The 21,041-nt window shown below is 34.6% G+C and overlaps 1 protein-coding gene across 1 annotated transcript; it reads right to left on the bottom strand.

The window, feature by feature from the left end:
- Positions 1-16,050: 16,050 nt before the first annotated feature.
- LOC122724859 (squalene monooxygenase SE1-like) lies at positions 16,051-18,585 on the bottom strand. The gene is made up of 8 exons (XM_043960767.1): positions 18,208-18,585; positions 18,003-18,114; positions 17,735-17,909; positions 17,474-17,642; positions 17,160-17,381; positions 16,664-16,939; positions 16,291-16,569; positions 16,051-16,207 (listed from the first exon to the last, which is right to left on the bottom strand). Exons 1-8 carry the CDS (start codon positions 18,436-18,438, stop codon positions 16,106-16,108), a joined length of 1,566 nt encoding a protein of 521 aa, XP_043816702.1. The 5' UTR covers positions 18,439-18,585; the 3' UTR covers positions 16,051-16,105.
- Between the last annotated feature and the right edge of the window lie 2,456 nt (positions 18,586-21,041).

The raw sequence follows: 21,041 nt of genomic DNA on the forward strand, positions 1-21,041 counted from the left end.
TTTGCTCTAATAGTGGCTCCATAACTATGTTAGACCGAAAATATCATGAGCTACCTCTTTTTCTGGTGGACGTTGGTGCTCAATCATCATGGAATCAGTTGGTTTGCATAACTATGTTAGACCGAAAATATCATGCGCTATCTCTTTTTCTGGTGGACGTTGGTGCTCAATCATCATGGAATCAGTTGGTTTGCATGGTGCTCTTCTTCTTTGGTCGATATGGTCATTGATTTATTGGTCGATCATGGTCAATTATGGAGGCTTTGGATAGATGGGCTAGATTTAAAACTGTTATTTTTTTTTTCTTATTTGAGTGATGCTCTATCGATATGATTAGGAGTAGTGTAAATTGATGTCATTGTAGGGATGCTAAGAGGAAGCTAGGTTGGTTCGGTGTAATGCAGGTGTTGGACAGTGGGTGCATGCTATTGGGCGGTGGGTGCATGCTATCCAATGTTCCTTCGAGTTAGGGTTTATGGGATTCTTATGATTTTGAGTTATAGTTTAGTATTCTAATTCTTTTGATATCTACTCTTAATTCACTAGATATTATCAAATGCAATGTATTTTCTATGTTTAATTTGGCTATCCAAACTTCAAAGAATAGAAATAATAAAAAAAATGTATTCACATTGTAGCTTGAAAAGGTATTTCTTTCTCATTCTTATTTTTTCTCTGAGATCTTATTCTCTTTGTTTATGGGCAAAGGGACATCATTCTCGATTGACCGGATAGTGAGTTTCCCACCTTTAGATTGTTTATTTTTTTAATTCAATTTCTTTTAATAATATGTAATATTTCTCCTATTATTACATAAGTATTAAGTAGTAATTTTATGATTTATTTAATAATATGTAATATTTCTTCTATCTCATAATTTTTGTTTATTTTATTTTTTTATAAATATTAAGAAATATAATTTCTTTTATTAACTTTCTAGTTATATCTATCTTAAATATACTAAATTTTAATATATATTTTAAGAGATTTTTTAAAAATTAAATAAAATTACAATAATGAATTTATATATTATTTAATAACCGCTGGGCCAAGGACACTCAGACTGCAATCGAGCCCTTGTAAGAGAGTCAAGCCCAAAACCCATCAAAGCCCACTACGCAAGATGGCCCATTAATGCGCAACCCAGTTCACAATCAGATAGGCCGGGCTAATCGGGGCCCGGACTCATCAAATAGGGACCCAACTCATCTTACGTGATAGGGAAGTAGGAGAACAGTCTCAGCTTTACTACGACCCTATCAGCACGAGCGCCAGAAGGGAATTAAATGGCCGCCTGATGATGATGAGAAGGCAGGTACGCTAGGGCGCTGTATGATAATGACAGGTGACACTGTAGCAGGGTGGCGGTTATGCATCACTAGAGGACAAAGAGAAAAAGGAATAAAACTCACTCACTCGTACCAAAACCCTATCTCTTTCTAGATCTCAGATTATCATTATTCTAGTTTAAAAAAATAAATAACAATTTTAAAATAAAAAAAAATAATAAAAATTATGAGACAGAAATAATATATTAGATATGGTCATGGGTTGATTTTGGTTCGGAATTAAGGATTTGATTTTATTTTTCGAATTGAATTTAAACTGGCCCGCTTTAAAACAGTTCAAGACAGTTTCAATTTTTTAATGGTTTCACCTTATTTCAGTTCGGTTTTAAAGCGATCATGATTCTAATTTTAATTTCAAATTAAATTCAAATTATATATGGTTAATCCGACTTCGATTTTAAAAAAAATTAAAGGTAAAAAACTTAAATAAAATATAAAAAAATAAATACAAGTATTAAATTTTATTGAATATATATTTTATTAAATAAGTAAATCGTAAAATATATCCATTTACATGATATATGTTAGCATGATTATAGAAAATCAATCTTTGCATGATATTTTCTTATTATTATTTATACTCTTTCTGCTAATATGGTATCATAGCCGCAAGACTTCAATTTCTAGTTTCTGGGGTCTCTTCTCTCTCTGCAATTCTAATTAGTTTTCTACCAAGCCACCTAACTCTGCCCATATTTCACACACTATACTTTGGCGTATTGTCACTAGCGAACTGTTGTCCAACATTCTTGTCCTCACACCTCTCAGCAAAATGGAAAAGCCGAACTCAAGCATCACCACATTCTTGATTATGTGATTCTGATACCAGCTCACCCCACCTGCTGCTCCTGTTGAACCTGCACCGGATGTTGATTCTGTACCTGTGTCTGCATCTCCTCCTACCACTACTCTCCATCGTTCTACCCAGTCAGTCAGTTTATGTATGCTCCTCGTTCAACTCATTTCTCTGCAGTGCTTCAAATCCTTCATTATATCAAATGAACTCTTTTTCATGGTTTACACTTCTCTGCTACCTCCTCCTTGGTATTATCTGGCTACTCTAATGTTGATTGAGCCGGTGATCCGATTGATCGTCGCTCTACAACTGGTTATTGTTTCTTCTTTGGAGATTCTCTTATCTCTTGTCGTAGCAAAAAAAAATTAAAAAAAAAACCGTTGTTGCTCGTTCTAGCACTGAATCTGAATATTATGGTCTTGCTGATGCTACATCTGAACTGCTTTGGTTATGGTGGCTATTAACTGATATGGGGTCACTCACTCTTCTGCCACCATGTTTCATTGTGACGATAGAAGTGCCATACAAATTTCTCATAATGATGTCTTTGAAATTGATTGTCATTTGGTACGTCGTCATGTTGCTCACGATACCATATATTTAATTCTTGTCTCGTCTGCTAGCCAAACTGCAGATATTTTCACCAAACCGCATCTTTCAACTCGCTTCCAAGATCTCTTATGCAAACTCAAGTTGGCATGCTAGCACCTTGAGTTTGAGGGGATTTTAGCATGATTATAGGAAATCAATCTTTGCATGATTATAGGAGATTTGTTTAGCATAATTATAACGATTATTATTGTTATCATAAATGTAATATCTCTGTAAAATATATACAATAAAAATACATAATTTTCTTATTATTATCTGTACTCTTTTTGCTAATAATATAAATAATAAAATAATATATCTATACTATAGAAATAAAATAATATTATATTTAAATATAAATAATATTTTTTTACAAATTAAAAATAAATTTAAACTTAATTATTTGATAATTTTATTTGTTTATGCACTTAAAATTAATTTAACTATCTAATTGAATTTCTTAGGTCAATTGAGATCGATTCCATAGAGATTAGGAACTTAAACACAAACTGTCATTTCTATTAGAGTTCGAATGGAGAATTTTTTTTAAATATAGTAATTAGAAAAAAGTTAAAATGTAATTTAAATTTAAAATTAATGTTTTAGAAATAAGAATGTTAATTTTTTTTAGTTTTTTAATTTTTTATTTGAAAAATAGTGTTGATTTTCTATTACAATATTAAAAAGTCATTCTCACTGTGTTTAGAACATTCTTTAAACAAGAAAAGAAACAATGAGAGGAAAATATGGGAGGTAAAAGAAAGTAGATGACAAGTTATTTTCTCAAGGAAAATAAAAGAGGAAATTTGTTTATTTTCTTTAACAATGCAGGAGATTATGTATTTGACAAGTCCCATGGATTATATGGGTTAAATGCAGACAACAGAAACTAAAACAAATCAAAATTTTCAAATTAAATCCAACAAAACAAAAAAACAAAATAAATATAAATCAAACAACTCAAAATGTAGTAATGAAACTGTCTGTATCCTAAATGTGCATTCCATCCATTACAGAAATTAAGAATTATACAAATTATTAATAGAATTTTAGCACTTGCACTTCGATCCACTACAATAAGAAGAAATGTATTGACATCAAATCTTGGTAAATATCTTCATAAGAGTTACTTTCTTATGAAAATGAGTGAGGGAAAATCGATCATAGAAATCCATTAAAAACAAGCAAATAAAATAAAGGATGAAAAACAAACCATTCTCTCTGCCTGAAGGCAAGAAAGAACAATCGATAACTCAAAGGGAAGATAAAATAAGCACAAAAAAAAAATCAAAAACACAACCAGAGCTCTTGTCGAAACGCTACTTGCACGCTACTCACATACCACACACTCGGATGATGTTGCACTTCTTCCCTCATACACTCTCTTTTTCTCTGGCTCTCAAGAAATTCTGAGAGTATTAGGTGATTAGATAATAAGTCGGTGAAACTATTCACTGCGTAATTAAGATAGCTATTTTGTTTTAGGTAATATACTTATAGTTTAGGCTAATATCAGGTATGGTTGAACTTATTATACTAAGTTTTTTTATTAAATATTTAATAAAATATTATTTGAGAAAAAATGAAATTTATTTTTTAAATAGTACAATATATATTTTGCCTTTGTTTTTATAAATAAAGTATATTATTATAAGGATATAAAGGTAATATTTTTTATTTATTGTTCACAACTGTTTTTTTTATTTGGAGGGGAAATTTGTTTATAAGTTCCTATCCACAACTTATTTTTCTCTTCTTCTAATAATCAAACCGTGATAGATGGAAAATTCTTTTTTTTTCACTTTTTTTTTCTTTTCAATTTTCCTCTTACTCAAATGATAGTCGATGCTTTTAATCCAATTCATATCATGAAACAGGTCTTTTGATAATGAAAGATATAATTTTTTATTAATTTTTTTATTTGAAATGAAAGAATTTATTTCTTTCTTAACTTGAAAATTTTTCATTTTCAAATGAGATGAGATCCTTTTTCGTAAATATGCCAAACCAAGAGTAAATGAAACAATAAAAAGGTCAAAGCAAATAATAATAATAAAAAAAACTATGGCAGCATATGACTTAACTCAAGCAAAGAAGTGGATAACTAAGCTCAATGGGCAATGATTTAAGAGGTGTTTGACATTAAGGTTGGAAGTTAAGAAAGTGTTTTTTTGAAAAGTACCAATTTAGATGTTCTTTGGGAAAAACAGTTTGAAAAAAATTATTTTGTTATTTTATATTCTCGTGATTAAATTATATGAAAAATAATTTAAAATTATCTTTTAATATTTTTAAATGATATTTTTAAGAAAATATTTTTCTCAACGGCATCTCCCAACTCCAACAGTAATGTTAAACAGTCCCTTAAAACAATAGATGTATTCCTTATTTCCTCTCCAAGGATTAAATATTTCCAACCATACTTGACAGACAAAGAGCATAGCGGGTCACTTTGCAAGAGAGCTTATTTATCAATATCTTCTTAGTTGATAGGTTTATCATTAATTTTTAGAAAAATGGGAAGGATCCTCAGATCCAAAGTCTTATGAATTTTTCTTATGATTTATAGTGGTTTATACTTGAACTCACACTTGTATTTAAATTGTTGAACTGCATGTACCCAATTAAATACCAAGTTCAATTAAGGTTTTTTTTTTAATGATGAAATCAGCAAAATTCAAGTGAATCTAAGGATTCCACACTGAAATCAAGCCCTAACTTGCAAGCTATTTGGGAGGCAAAAAAGCGATAAAAGAAGAAGTTTGTTTTGGCATATGGCCATTAAAAGCAGCTCTTCCACATTTTGACGTTTTCTTGAGGGGCAATGATGCTATATTTTTCCGAAATGGTACCAGAAAATCTAGTTCCAAGCTTCTCAATGGCCAGTGGACACACAACCATAAAGAATGTCAATCCCACATCGGCCAGAATTAAAACTCATTAATATTTTATGTTTCCAATGCAAGGACAACGGAAATCGCCGAGCTCAGTAACGTGGGCTTGTCACCCAAGTGGGGGCTCGAAGGTGTTGGAACGTTGTTCGAGCCCTTATGGCAGGATCAGGCTTGGCTAATTTCTGGCTTGCCCGTTCCAAGCTGAGAGTTAAACCATGGGACCTGGGCGAAGGCTTGGGTCTCCTAGTTCCTAGAGCAGGGGGTAATGCGTGAGGCTGGCTTCACAGAGCAGCGATTACCTCTCGCTCCCAGCAGTGGAAAGATAACAGGTCAGTACCATCCTGGTTCATATGGCTAGATGGGCTGTGCTAACAGGACCATCACTTTTTCCCCATTCACATTTTATTTTTTTAAAAAAAATATTTGAGGATTAGAGTAATTGAAAATAAATAGCAAAACTTTAAAAGCATATCAGATTAATAATGAAATGACTAAGTCCCTATTCATATGATATATCATAAAGTATTTCACCTGATCTATGACTTGCATATTAAAGGAGAAAAAACACTGAGCAGTTCAGAATTGCTATTGATATTATCATTCGAATCTCAAAATAAATTTTTTGGCCTCCCATTTTCAGTAAAATTAACTATAATGGGACAATTGAATAATTAGAAATTATATTTTCCACATATAGCTGAACAAAATGCAAAGATACCTTTCCTTTAATAGAATCAATGTCAGTTGGTAATCTAAACTGTATAGAATAAAGCAATGAATCGTGCACCACCGATATCCTTCAAAAGATCTAGATGGTCTGCAGCAACACATTGCGCTTTTATTTCTTGTAAGTATACGATCTAGGATTTAAGATTTTCTCCAATTACAAAAAGGATTAGTGATCCAAGTCCTTGACAGATTTGGACACCTATATTCAACTGCTATAAATAAATACATATATTGAAAAGTTTTGTGGTACTTCTAAATCAATGGCATTCAAAACAAGTCTCTCTTCTACTTCTTCTCCCAAAAGAATCGCCTCGTGGATTCTTCCACTATTAAACCAAATGGTTTGAACTTCTTCCTGAATTGCTCCATTTGATCCCCGTTGACAAGTGTTGGCCACGTCCTAATGATCCGACTTGTCGACCGACCTATCCGACGTCTTAATGACTTGCCGACTTGTGGTGGTTTAAGACTTGATTTGTGTGTGAATATCTTTTCTTTCCTTCTTTGTCTTATGAAATATAAGAAATTTAGTTTGTACAACGCAGGAAATTTTGCTTGTACTGTATAGAAAGTTTTGCATTCTTAAGTTTTTCTAAATAGGGTGAACCTGGTATATGTATGGTCACTTTCCTGCCAATGAAAGGGAAAGGATTTTTATTCTCAAATTGTGTGATTCTCCAAATTTTACATGGTATCAGAGCCATAGTGTAACGACCCGGAATCCGGACTGCTACCGGCGCTAGGATCCAGATCGGCATAAGGCCGCCGGGACCCGTAGCAAGCCTAACATACCACCTGTACACCTGTTTCATCTTATACATGATCAACACATACATAAAAATTTTGAACTTTTCTTTTCATTCATTCACCAAACTCAACCTGTGCATGCACTATTCATAAACATAATCATAAACATTAACCCCTCCTTGGAGTCCTCATCAATGCTCCAATGGGGTGACATAACATGTATTAAGTTTGGTTTATATAAGCATCATTAAAATCATGTACTCAAAGGAATTAACAACATACTAGGGTCAAGCACAATTCTATCCTCAATAACATCATTACATTACATAACTGATTAATACTATTCATTACATTTCAACATTTATCATGTCCACCACTAGCTATTACATAACCAAGACTTTACTCTAGCTGACCTCCTGGTCTATCCCGTACCTGCACACCTGGGGAATTAAGGGAGTGGGGTGAGCTACTAGAGCCCAGTGAGCAGAATAATAAAACATTATATTAAAAGTTCATGCTTTCATGAAATGCAACACATCACAAACAAATCACATCAAGGATGAATTTGACACCAATAGCCCTCTACATTTCCATTAGTGCCAGAACGTAGAATGGGTCCTGGTCTTTCTCTTACATAACATAACATAACATTCCAAGATGCCAGGGACGTAGAATGGGTCTTCCTGGACTTTCTCTCACATAGTGCCAGGGACGTAGAATGGGTCTTTCTGGACTTCCATTCCGTATCATCATCATATCATGACATAACATACGAGGGCTAATGGATCACTCAACATTCATCCACATCAATAACATAATATGCAATGCAACATATTCGTGATTACTAATGCAAACACCCTAACATATAACATGGTATCCATGATGCGTGAATCATGCTGAAATATTCATTATTTACTTTAAAACATAAGAGTTATTCCACTCACCTTTGGCTAGCTCAGACCAAACACTGGAGCAGCTGACTCACTGCTGGGGTCCTCGGTTCCTCGGGTCCGAACCTACACAGGTGGACTCAAATGAGGGACCAAACATACAAGAACATGACTCTTAAATACTCCCCAAAACCCCCCTAAAATACCTCAAAACAATCATAAAAAACATGCAAAGGAGGGTTGCACAGGGCACTTTCGGCGGCAGGTTCGGCGGCCGAAAGGCCCTCCAGAGCCGAAAGTCATGCACCTTCGGCGGCACTTTCGGCGGCCGAAGGTTCCCTCCAAAGATGAAACTCATGCATGTTCGGCGGCACCTTCGGTGGCCGAAACTTCCCTCCAGAGCCGAAAGTTCACTTTCGGGGGCAGGGTTTGGCCGCCAAAGGCTGGCCTCCACAGGCAAGTTCGGCGGTCGAAAGTCCCTTCGGCTGCCGAACCTGAGTTCTTCCAAAGGCAGAACTCAGCCTCAACTAATGCACAAATGCCTCCCATACTTCACAACTCAACCCAAACATGCATAAACACATACAATAGCTCCTAGGGGCTTCAAACTATCCTAAACCCCAACTACAACACATCAAACACACATAAACAACCCACATTGCACAATAACTCAACATAAACCCTTAAACTCATCAAAAACCTACACATGCATTTCTACCCCCAAGAATCAACTTAAAACTTGTTTAAACGTATAATGAGCTCAAGATCGACTCTTACCTCTTGAAGATCGAGAGAGAGTGTGACCTAACTTGGAGATTTGGGGAAAATGGGTTCCTGAGGTCTCCAAGCTTCACAACTTCGATCTAACCTCGAAATCTTCAAAAACCAAGTTAAAATCCATAAGAAATCATGAAAACTCGAAGGAAGAAGCTCAAAATCAACAAGGGACGGCGGAGAGCTCACCTTAGCCAAAAATGGGGAGAAAAGCTCGCCCGTTTCGGATAAGGGACCCCTTTATAGGTGGCTTGTAACAGCCCGAAAACCGATACCCCTCTATAACGGCTCCAAACTGCTCGGCACTAGGATCCAGATCGGCTTAAGGCCGCCTAGACCCGTAGCAAGCCTAAACTGAACTCTGTGCACCTGATCAATCCCATACATGATCCGACTAGAACACTAGCTTTAAAAACCTTTTCTGTAAAACCACCAGGCTTAACCTTAAAACCACAGCCGTCAAGGCCTACACCAGTGATCTATTACTAAGCTGAAAACATAGACCCCATCCTCGTAGGGTCAGCATATTACAGGCTAGCCTTGGTTTCTGTTTTGGGTCAAGAGATTTACCCTTTCTTCCCTCTCAAATGGGTCAAGGGGTTTTATACCCTTTCTTCCCTGATCACTGGAGTTTTAGAAACACATCATATGTTAAGCCTAGCTTGACACATTTCTCATCAAGAAACGTAAAACAGGATACATGCATACACTAGGGATTAAGCAAACAATGGGCAAAGCACAACTCTAGACATCATCTCATTATACTCTATCTCTGTACAACATGCTCTTTCCATTCATAAACTGTATATACATCACGTAAACATTATGTCCATACATCATGTCCACTACTATACTATACAAACAAACATAACATCCTTTAATCTTTACATAAACATATACATCAAGCTTCTATCATACATATACATCCCACATGCCACTCTATCACAACCTAGCTATGCTATTACAGCCAAACACGGCAACCCATGCTTCAACTCTGCTCTCCCATAGCTCACTCTGCTGAACTCTGGCCCTGCAAAACTGGGGTTAAGGGAATGGGGTGAGCTACTAGAGCCCAGTGAGTAGAAACCATAAAACAGTTCATTCATTACATGCTTTCATGGAATGTGTCATAGCACAAACATCTCACATCTCGGATTAGACATGATCCCAGAACTCCCTCTGTCGGTGCCCGGCCCCTACGGACTCCCAGGTCACTACATGTACTAGCGCCCGGCCCCTAACTGCGGAGCTCCCAAAGGTCTTATCTAGACATAACAGGTTGCGGGCTACTGAGATCGCCTTGGTCCATCCCATCAACAATAACAATGCAATGCAGCATATTCGTGATCTCTAATGCAGTACATCCTAGTATCATATGGCATCCATGATGCGTGTCTCATGCTCATACTGTCACTATCTTTAAACATCACTTTAAAACATGCATAGTTAGTTCTACTCACCTGAAGCCAAGCTGTAATTCACTCTGGGCCAACTCTCACACTGGAGCTAAACACCTCGCCTCAGGTCCGATCCTACACAGGTGGACTCACATGAGGTGCCAAACAATGCTAACATAACTCTAAAACCAACTCCCCAAAAACCCCCTAAAAGATCCTAGAACACTCACACAAAGCATGCAAAAGAAGGCTGGACAGGACACTTTCGGCGGCAGGTTCGGCGGTCGAATCTCCTCTTTCGGAGGCCGAAGACTTCGGGGGCAAGGTTCGGGGGCCAAAACACACTCCAGAGGCGAAAGTCTCTAACCTTCGGCGGCACCTTCGGCGGCCGAACCTTCCCTCCAGAGATGAAAGTCCAATCCTTCGGGGGCAGGTTGAGGCAGCCGAAACCACCTCCTCACCACGTTCGGCGGTCGAACCCTCCTTCGGCGGCCGAAGCTGGGTTCTCCAGTTAGGCAGAACCTAGCTCACCTCATGCACAACTTCCCCCAAACCTCACTCAACAGGCATCTCAACACACATAGCAAGCATATACTCACATATATGCACAAAGGGGTCCAAAACTACCTAAAAACCCCAACAAACAACACCCATAACACATAAACATACTCATGCATAAAAACCCTCAAAAACATCCTTTTACACCTCACCATGCAACTCTACCCTTTCCCTCCATAAAACTTGCTTAAAACACTAGAAAACATAAGGATCAACACTTACCTCTTCAAGAACAAAGGCTGGTGTGATCCTAGCTTCAAAACATGGAGAAACCAAGCTCCTCAAGCTTCAAGCTCCACAACTTCCTCTTTTTACTCAAAACCTTCAAAACCAAGTGAAAACTCATGAAAACCTTGCAAGATTTGAGGAAACATCATGAAAACATCCAAGGAGAATCTAAACCCCACCTTGACCACAAAGAGAGCTTCCAGCTCCCTCCATGGCCTGTCAAAGGGGCCTTTATAGGTGGCCAACCGCCTTTCCTTCGGCTGCCGAAACTGCATGCAAAACCATGCAACGTTCGGCAGCCGAACTTGAAATTTCGGAAGCCAAACCTAAGGCACTTTCGGCGGCCGAACTTTACCTTCGGCGGCCGAACCTGCATTTTGCCTCCTTGGTCTTTTTGCTTCAAAACTCACTTCCTTTCCTTCAAACCCAGAAAACACTTTAGAAAACCTTGGAGAAAACCTTGTAGAAAACTTCAGTTTCCCTTGCAATGCCCCGCAAAATGAATCCGACATCCGAGATTCCACCGGACGGGAGGAATTCCGATGCCTGAACGAGCCGGGTATTACATGGCTGGCCAGGCCACTTTCGGGAGCCTAACGTGCCTCCGCATGCATGCCATGTTCGGCGGCCGAACTTAAGGTTCAGCGGCCGAACCTGGACTTCCTTCACTTATGCCTTCGGGGGCCTAAAGCGCTCCCGAAGCGCATGCATGTTCGGCAGCCGAACTTGAGGTTCAGCGGCCGAACCTGAGTCTTCCTCTCAAGACTATTTTCATTCAAAACTTAATTTCTTTCTTGCTTAAAACCATAAAATACATTAAAACATTTTATAAAAATATGATTTTACCCTTCTAGAGGTTTTCGACATCCGAGATTCCACCGGACGGTAGGAATTCCGATACCGGAGTCTAGCCGGGTATTACACATAGAAGTTGAAAAGAAACATGGGGAGAATTCAGGAACAATGAAAAATTCTTCCAATCCTTATACACTAAATTTAAGTGACAACCCGAGCAATTTGACTACCTAGGTGCAGTTGAAAGAGAGAAGTACGAAGAATGGACAAGGGCCATGTGGACTGCATTGAGAGCCAAAAAGAAATAGGACTTTATCGATAGACCGTCAAACAACTGGTAGACGATGCAGCGGAACTCAAAGATAAGTGGACAGTTAACTCCATGTGGGTTTTCTTAGTATTTAATACCATTGAACCAACACTTCGATCAACTATCTCTCACGTCGAAAGGATGAAGAATTTGTGAGAAGATATTAAGTAGAGATTCTCACGAATGCAGCCGTTGAGATCTAACCTGGCAAACTGTAGGCAGGATAGTCAATCCATTGTATCCTATTTTAGTAACTCAAAACCTTATGGGATGAGATTAATAATTATGATCACATGACAATGTGTGCATGTGCAGATTGCAAATGCAATCTTACCATTGAAATGGAGCAAAAGCGTGAAGAAAAAAGAGTTCATTAATTTCTTATGGGCTTGGATGAAGAAGGTTATGGTACCGTGTGGTCCCATATCTTAAGCACTGCTCCTTTGCCTAATTTGCATCGTTCTTATGCTATGGTGGTTCGGTAAAAGTGAGAGAGAATTGTGACGAGAAGCAAAGATGAACAGCGCAACTCCATGAGCTTCGCAATTCGAGCTAGTGGTTAGAATTCAGGGGGAATAAAGATAAAAATTATATTTGCTCTCATTGCAATTGGGAGGGTCATGACACTGAAAGTTATTTTCAGTTAATAGGCTACCAAGAATGGTGGGGTACTTGACCTCGTGGCAACTCAGATGTGCAGGCAGTACTCAAAAGTCTGGGACCAACATGTCCATAAACAGCAGAAAATCTTCGTTGAGGGGACCGACATATCTATAAATTATGGAAAGCTTTATAGAAGGGACCGATATATCTATAAACTGCAGAAAATCTTTGTTGAAGGGACCAATATGTCCATAAACTGTAGAAATCTTTATGGAAGGGATCGACATGTCTATAAACTGCAGAAAATCTTTGATGAAGGGACCGACATATCCATAAATTGTTGAAGGGATTGACCTGTCCATAAACTATCTTTATGGAAGGGACCAGTATGTCCATAAACTGCATGTCCATAAACTGATATCTTCACCAAGGCCTTGCACAAAGATCAATTTCATTTTCCCCTAGGCAAGTTGGGCAGTCGGAATCTTCATGCTCCATCTTGAGGTGGAGTATTGGAAGCGACCAAACATCCTGATGATCCGGCCTGTCCACCAGACATCACTTAATGACCTACCGACCTGTATTAACACTATCTGACGTCTTGACGACCAGCCGACCTGTAGTGGTTTAAGGCTTGATTTGTGTGTGAATATCTTTTTTTTCTTTCTTTGTCTTGTGCATTACAAGAAGTTTAGTTTGCACAGCGTAAGAAGTTTGGCTTATATGGTATAGGATGTTTTACATTCTTAGATTTTCCTAAATATATATTGTCACTTTTCTATCAATGAAAGGGTAAGGATTTTCATTCTCAAATTGTGTGATTCTCCAAATTTTACATTTCTTGGTGTTTTATTGCAAAATCGCATGTGTCTCAGACACCATGGCTCCTGCTTCCTATACGCAATCAAATCAAGGACATCAAGTGGATACTCGTCGCTTCTTTAGACTCCAGGATAATAAGACATATCAAATCAAGGACATTGATAAACTAGATGATGTTTGATGCGTTGGGTTGTCTCATGGGTGACCAGTACTTTTGGATGATAAAGCAAAACCTTTTCTCTCAACCTAGACATGGCCATGGACCGGTTTCGGTTTGGAACCGGCGATTCAATTTATTTCTTGAACCGAATCGGAGCCGGCCTAATTTAAAACGTTTGAAGATGGTTTCGATTTCTTAACGATTTTAGTCAAAGTCCGGTTTTAAAACGATCACGGTTGTGATTTTTTATTGTAAAAAAACTTAAATGTTATTGAATATATATTTTATTAAATAAGTAAATTATAAAATGAATCCATTTACATAATATAAAAAATAAAATAATATATATATAATATAAAAATAAAATAAAATTACATTTAAATGAAAATAATTTTTTTTTACAAATTAATAATAAATTTGCACTTATTTGATAATTTAACTTGTTTATGCATTAATTTTAAGTGATATAATTTTTAAAATAATTTATTTTAAAAATAAAAAATCAACCTGAAATTGAATAGTCGGTTTGAATCGGTTAATTTCCATCTGATTGTGGTTCCGGTTCACACGAGGGGAACATAATCGCGCTTCTAGTTTAAGGTTTTTGTTTGATTCAGGTATCAGAAATGGTTGACCAGCTAGGTTTCGATAGGGACGAAGCTACGGTGGGTCAAGGGGCACCATGCGCTCCCTGAAAAATTACAAATCATTTAGGGGTATTTAGATAGTTTTACATATAGCAAAAAAAATTATTATTAGATCCCTATATATTTAAAAACTTTATTAATTAATCCTTATTCCAAAAATATTCGATTAAAATATTTTCTACTTTATAAAATTAAATTTTTTAATTTTTCTATCAAATAAATCCTTATCCGTTTTCAATATTATTTAGTTGATTTAATTTTAATTATTTTTTTATTTTGTCCCTCCCATTTTCTATTTTTCCAATTCAAAAAATTTATTTTTTATTTTTAAAATTTCAACTCCAATGCATTAATTTTTTAAAAAAAATTATTCATTCATTGCCTAATTTAATTTGATATGCTATTGTTGTTATTAAAAAGTAATTATCTCTCTTAATTAGTTTCTAATATATTTATATAATTAAAATTATTTGTTAAACTATCTAAATTAAGAGAAATAAATTTTAATTTTTTATAAATAAAAGTGTTTTACGATTAATTTTTTTATTAATTAATAAGTTTCATGGACTATTTAAATTTAAAAAATAATTTAATTTTAAAAATATAAATTTAATGGGTAATAGGTTAAATAATTTAAATTTAAAAATACTTAAATATAAATAAGTATTATTTTTTATAGATAATAGATTAGATTATTTAAATTTAGAAAAATGAAATAAAATATTGTTTCTATAATTAATGGGTTAGATAATTTAATTTAAAAAAATAAAATTTATAATAAATATTATATTAAATTATTATGTTAATTTAACCTAATTATATTTTATGAATTTGCATGTTATATTTATAGTAGAAAGATTTTTTTTTTCTACAATAAATACTATTAACAGTCAATTTCATAATAAAATGAGAGATAAACTATTGATGGTTTGATTGTTGACTTATATTAAAAGAAGATATATTTGTAAACATTAAAAATGAAGTTGTTATTAATATATTTTAGTTAATAAAAAAATTAGATAAATTATAATTTAATTATAATATTTTATTATTTTTTATAAAATTTTTTGAATATATATTTATTTTATATATTTTTTTTTATTGATCATATATTAAAATCGGGTCCTAGTAAATAAAGTTTTTGGATCCATCATTGAATTTTAAATTTGATCGATTCAGTTTGATTCATGGTCCGAATCAGACAATTTTTCCAAATTCCTCGTATTCAATTGCCTAAAATAGAAAGTTTCAAGTTCAAAATTAACAAATCCTACTTAATTCAGAAGTAAGAAAAGTTTTTTTACTACCAAAACTACTCAATTTAATTGCCTGAAATTCACGTACACCCATTAAGATGACGAAAACCTCTCTTAAATTTAAAATGTGTTTTATACTCGTAGCGTAAATTTGAAATTTTTGATTAAGGATGAGAAATAATATCATTTTTTTAACATCTCAATCAAACAATTATTCAATCATCTTATTGACCGATACTAGAGGTCTCGAATTCAAATTCTACTTCAAACTAATTATTCAAATTCTCCTTTCAAGCTGTAATCAGTAACAAAGGCTATAACTCATTTAACTGCATAGCAAATTTGTTAAAGAGTAAAAGAATAAATGTCCAATTAGCAGTTGTATTACATTTGAAAATTCCTACATCAAATCTTAAAAAAAAAAAAAAAAAAAAAAAAAAAAAGAAAGATGAATCAAAACCTATTCTAGTTTACAATTTAGTACAAGATAAATGGTTGGTTCTGGGTAAATTTGATTAGCTATGCCGTCAAGTATCATTCATTTTGCTTGCTTCAATTTTCAAAGAGCTAAGGGTCTGCAGTATTTTGCCATGACCTTTGGGAAGAACATATGTTGAGCTCCTTCAACTCTTATTATTGGAAATATAATCCTTGATGCAACCTAAAGAAAAAGAAGAATATTAGGGAAAAAAGAAACAAAAAACTATGACTCATACAACTTAAAAGTGTAGTCAATATACATACTGAGATCATTCTAGCCCCCATCCATATCCTCTTGGCAGATGGCAATGTAAATACCAAGCGACCAACACCATAGACAGCCACAGCAAAGAAGTGCATAACCAAGCTCAATGGCTGAGGGTTTAAACCTGAGAGTAAAGCAATAGGTCCACTTGAAAATACACCTCCGAGGCTCAAGTAGTCGAAACATGCTCTACGCATTTCATCTTGTGCTGGATCATGTGATGCACTAAAGACTTTGTATAAGGCTCCTGCCAATGTATTTATAGTAGATGCCACTGGCTGGATAAGAAAGAAAAGAACACATGGTTAACATAAATTTACTCTTTTCCTTGCTCTCTTTCTATGAAAATAGACAGACTATATGCTTGACTACCTTGCGAAGTGTGTAGAAAGATTTAAGATATTCACAAAGGCCAGATGCATCACTTAAATCATGTAGAGGTCTAAGAAGATTCCTTAGAACAACTATATCAGAAAGCGCCACAGTCATTCCTCCTCCAGTTAAAGGATGCCTCATGTTAAATGCATCACCTAAAAGAAGAGCACCTGGAGTGGGATGAGGAGCAGCAGGCATGCTCCTATTAGGCATTGTTCTGATGTTTCCTTTGTTAATGGCAGAAATGAAAGCATCAAATAGCTCATGAGGAATCTGAAACATGCAAGTTCCTGATGAGTCCAAGGAATCAAAGAGTAATGACTTGTAATTTCAAAAGAAAAGAAAAGAACATCTCCTCCATGCATTATAAACTGAGTCATGATCGAAAGCTCCTTTAAGCTAATAACTATATTAAGGATCAAATTAAGTAAAAGTTAAAATAACAAATAACAAATGGTTGTATTAGCAGGCTAAATAAGCAAGTTATTAATACCTGGGGAGCCACTATGGATTTTAAATAGTTGGCCATTTCACCATTGGAAATTGATGGCAGTTTTTGGCTTACTGGTATGTCAACCAAGCAACGAATTTCTGAGCTACTAATACGATAGAACAAGATTGGTGAAGGGTCTGCCAGAATAACATGTCCGTGATTCTGATATGGAAGCTCACAGTTCTCCAATATCAAAGCAACAAAGCAAGAGGGGATTTCAACCTGCAAACATTACAAAGCAAAATCCATAAATTACAAGTGAAATTGTGAATAAGACATTCATAGCTATTGCAAGTTTGAAACCCGATCTTTACCTTGGCATTGCAAAGAGAGCGTCGCAAGTTTGAAAAACAACCATCACAAACTATTGTTAGTGGAGCAGATGCAGCAAGTTCTTGACCAGTTTTTGTTTTGTATTGGACACCCTTGATTGTTCCATTTGCTTCAAGCAAGGATGTTACTGTTCCTTGTTCCAATCTTACACTGTAAAGAGAAATTAGAGAAATTAAGTTATGAACTTACACGTTTAATGAAAAAGGTTTCATTAATGGAATTGGAAAGGAAACGATGATTACTTGGTTAGACTAGCAGCTTTTTCTCGCATCCTTTGGATGAAACGTCCATTGTGAAAGCTTCTGCCAGACACGTTAGAATCAAAGCTTTGCAAGGGATAGGAAAGTTTAGTACTTCTTCCACCCTTGTAAAGAGCATATCCAAATACTTGTTGGGCATCGATGTCTTCTACGCAATCTGCAGCCACTCAAAATGTATATAGTCTAAGAATTAGAAGTGACAACATTGGTTTGCAGTAATAAAAATTTTGGAACTACCTGTTCTGGTTACCTTGAAGTCCCAACTCAATTAGTTTGAGGTAGCCACCAGGTTGGAGAAGTTCTCCAACAATTCTGTCAGGCTCAGTCAAGTCTCTTTCAATCACATGTACGTTCCTTCCATCCTGCATTGGAGAGAAGGAAACAAGGACGTAAATCACATATTTCTGATAGATTAAAAAGCAAGCACACAAGAAGTAATAGACAGAGAGAGTTACCTTGCCAAGAGTATAAGCAAGAGCAGAACCTGCAACCCCAGCTCCCACAATAATTACATCTGGTTTCTCGTCTTTCTCTGCCTGGTCTATTCCATTTTCAGAGCTCTCTAATTTTTCATATCTTGCAACTCCTCTTGATGTTGTGGCTTTCTTCTTTGCTGTTAATCTATACAACAACACAAACCCCAACAAAGAAGCCATGATTCCTCCCATTAAGTATTCAGATTCCATTTCCAGAAGCAATATAAGAATTGTACAAGTGATGGTGAGTTTTGAAGTCGTGTAGAAAAATGGTTTTCTGGTTCCTTTATATAGTTTTCCAAATGTACGACTAAATTGATGAAATGGTTCTACTAAATCAAATACAATGAGATTTGGACAGATGCATAAGAATGAAAAATGAACCCAAATAAGGTTTAAAATGTTGTCAAAATGAAATCAGTCTAAAAGACCACAAAATGGATTTCATTTGTTGTTTTTATTAAGATGTTTTGAAATTACTTAGGGCCCACAAGACCAATACAACATGATAATTATCTAATTGTAATTTATCAATTTCCTTATAACCAAAATAAAATTAGTTAATTAGCAGCCTACTATGCTGTCCATAATTGGGTCAGAGTCAGGCCAATAGAGTTATTATTGGTATGTCCCCAAGTTTGGAGTCTTGTATTTGACCAAATAGGGCTTGAATTGCAGCAGCTGTCCAATGCAATTATTTGACTAGTAATGATTAGAATTGGAACCACATAGCAAAAGTCCTCACTACTACTGCTCAAGTGGGTTTTAACACTAGCACAGATTAAGGATTTCTCATCAGGATACATTACTAGTCAAACATAACACAAAGCCAATCACAAACTGTAAAGGTCACATACTTCTATTTTGCTGCAATCACAAACTCAGAAATAAAAACAGTAATAAGTAGCAATCAGCAGACATAATTCTTTAACTTTGATGGGACTTTCGCATTAGTTGTTATCAATCTTTGAAAATGGAACCTTGGTTAGATTGGTTCAATCTTAGCTTCTCATGCTGGGGTTTGCTTTGTGTTATAGCTCAAGAATGAAAGAAATGCAGGAGCTTGCGAATTAAAGGAGAAAAGCACTGAACAGCTCAGGAATTGCTGGAACTACTGATACTATCATTCTAACCTCAAAATATATGCTCAAGTGACAGGCATGTCATCCAACTATAATGTGACAATTGAATAATTAGAAATTATATTCCCTCTTTTGACAGGAAAATGAACAAAATGTAAATGTACCTTTCTTTTAATAGAATCAACTCAGTTGTTAGTCAAGATTAAACCTTCAAAAGATTTAGATGATATGCAGTGATACATTGCGCTTTCGTTTCCTGCAAGTAAAGGATATAGGGATTCAAGATTCTAATCCTAAAATATAGCTGCTTCTTAAAATATGCTTAAGACATCTGTAGAATGTCTACAGCATATATGATTTCATTACAAGTGATGGGAAAGGGACTGAAATGGTAGAACCATTCCCAGCTTCATGTCCCAGTTTGCTTCACCAAGTTGCTTACCCTAACAAATGGCGTCCGGTACGAGAAATTTCTGCGGCTTGAACTCCTTACTCGTACGAGCCACCTAAAGAGCTTTTCCTGCTTGTCGAGAGTTTAAAAAACTCCCCTCTTCAGTCAGCATTTTTCTCGGCGAAGGCCTCTTGTGAGAAAATTCCTCCAGTCTTTTCAAATGCCGCAATCAGTTCACTGACTAGAATGTTGGCCATGTGTCACAGAACTGGAAATGGAAATGGACTTGACAGGACCAAAGTGAAAAGTAGGGTGTGCGGTTTCGCTCTAAACTGGTATTTTCAGAATGGAAATTGAAATTGAAATTCAATTCCTTAAATTTTTTAGAATCAAAATTAAAATTAAATTTTAGTACCATTTTGATATAGTACTGTGTATTTTCAATTTTGATTCAATTTTTTTTTAAGTAATTTTGATTCAATTTTAATATCGATTTTTTTTATTTTAATTTTGATATAATTTTTAAATTTTATAATAAAATTTAAATTTAAATGAAATAATTAAATATTTTTAACATTATACTAATATTATTTATATTAAACCAATACATTTCATATTTTAATTTTAAAATAATATTAAATATTCATAATATTATATAATATTTTTATTTAAAATATATGAATACACTAAATAATTAAATATAATATAATTTTTTATTATAATTTTCAAACTCTTAAACGAAGAAGAAAAAAAATTTCTAATAGAGTTTCAAAAATTTTGTTACAATATTTCACAAAAAATAAATTTCAACTAAAGGAATTTTTATCATTTTTCTTATATTATAGATGTATTTAATTTTTTTATTTTTATAATAAAATTATATTTAAGATAAAATTACATAGTATTTAAAATTATGTAGCTTAATAACTTTTATTAAATAGTGACAATTATTTTAATTTAATTTATTTCTAATTTTATCAAATTATATTTTATTATTATATAATCTAATTAATAATTATATATATGGATAATAATAATAATTATAAATATATATATATATATTATATAATTAATTTTAATAATTTATATTCTATCATATAAATTCTATTAATATGAAGATAGTGTATAATATAATTTATTTAAATAGAATGGAATATAATTAATGAATTAAATTAATTAAATTATACTCTTATAAACTTTTCATAATAGACTAGTGATTAAAATATATAATAATGACTACCAAGCTTTGTGTACCTAGGCTATGGCCAAGTTCATATTGAAAAAGTCAGACCGTAATTCTATCAAGGCCTAATATGTCAGCTTGTTCATCAGCACACAAT

The sequence above is a fragment of the Manihot esculenta genome, chromosome 10 (assembly GCF_001659605.2).
Source record: "Manihot esculenta cultivar AM560-2 chromosome 10, M.esculenta_v8, whole genome shotgun sequence".
Lineage (NCBI taxonomy): Eukaryota > Viridiplantae > Streptophyta > Magnoliopsida > Malpighiales > Euphorbiaceae > Manihot > Manihot esculenta.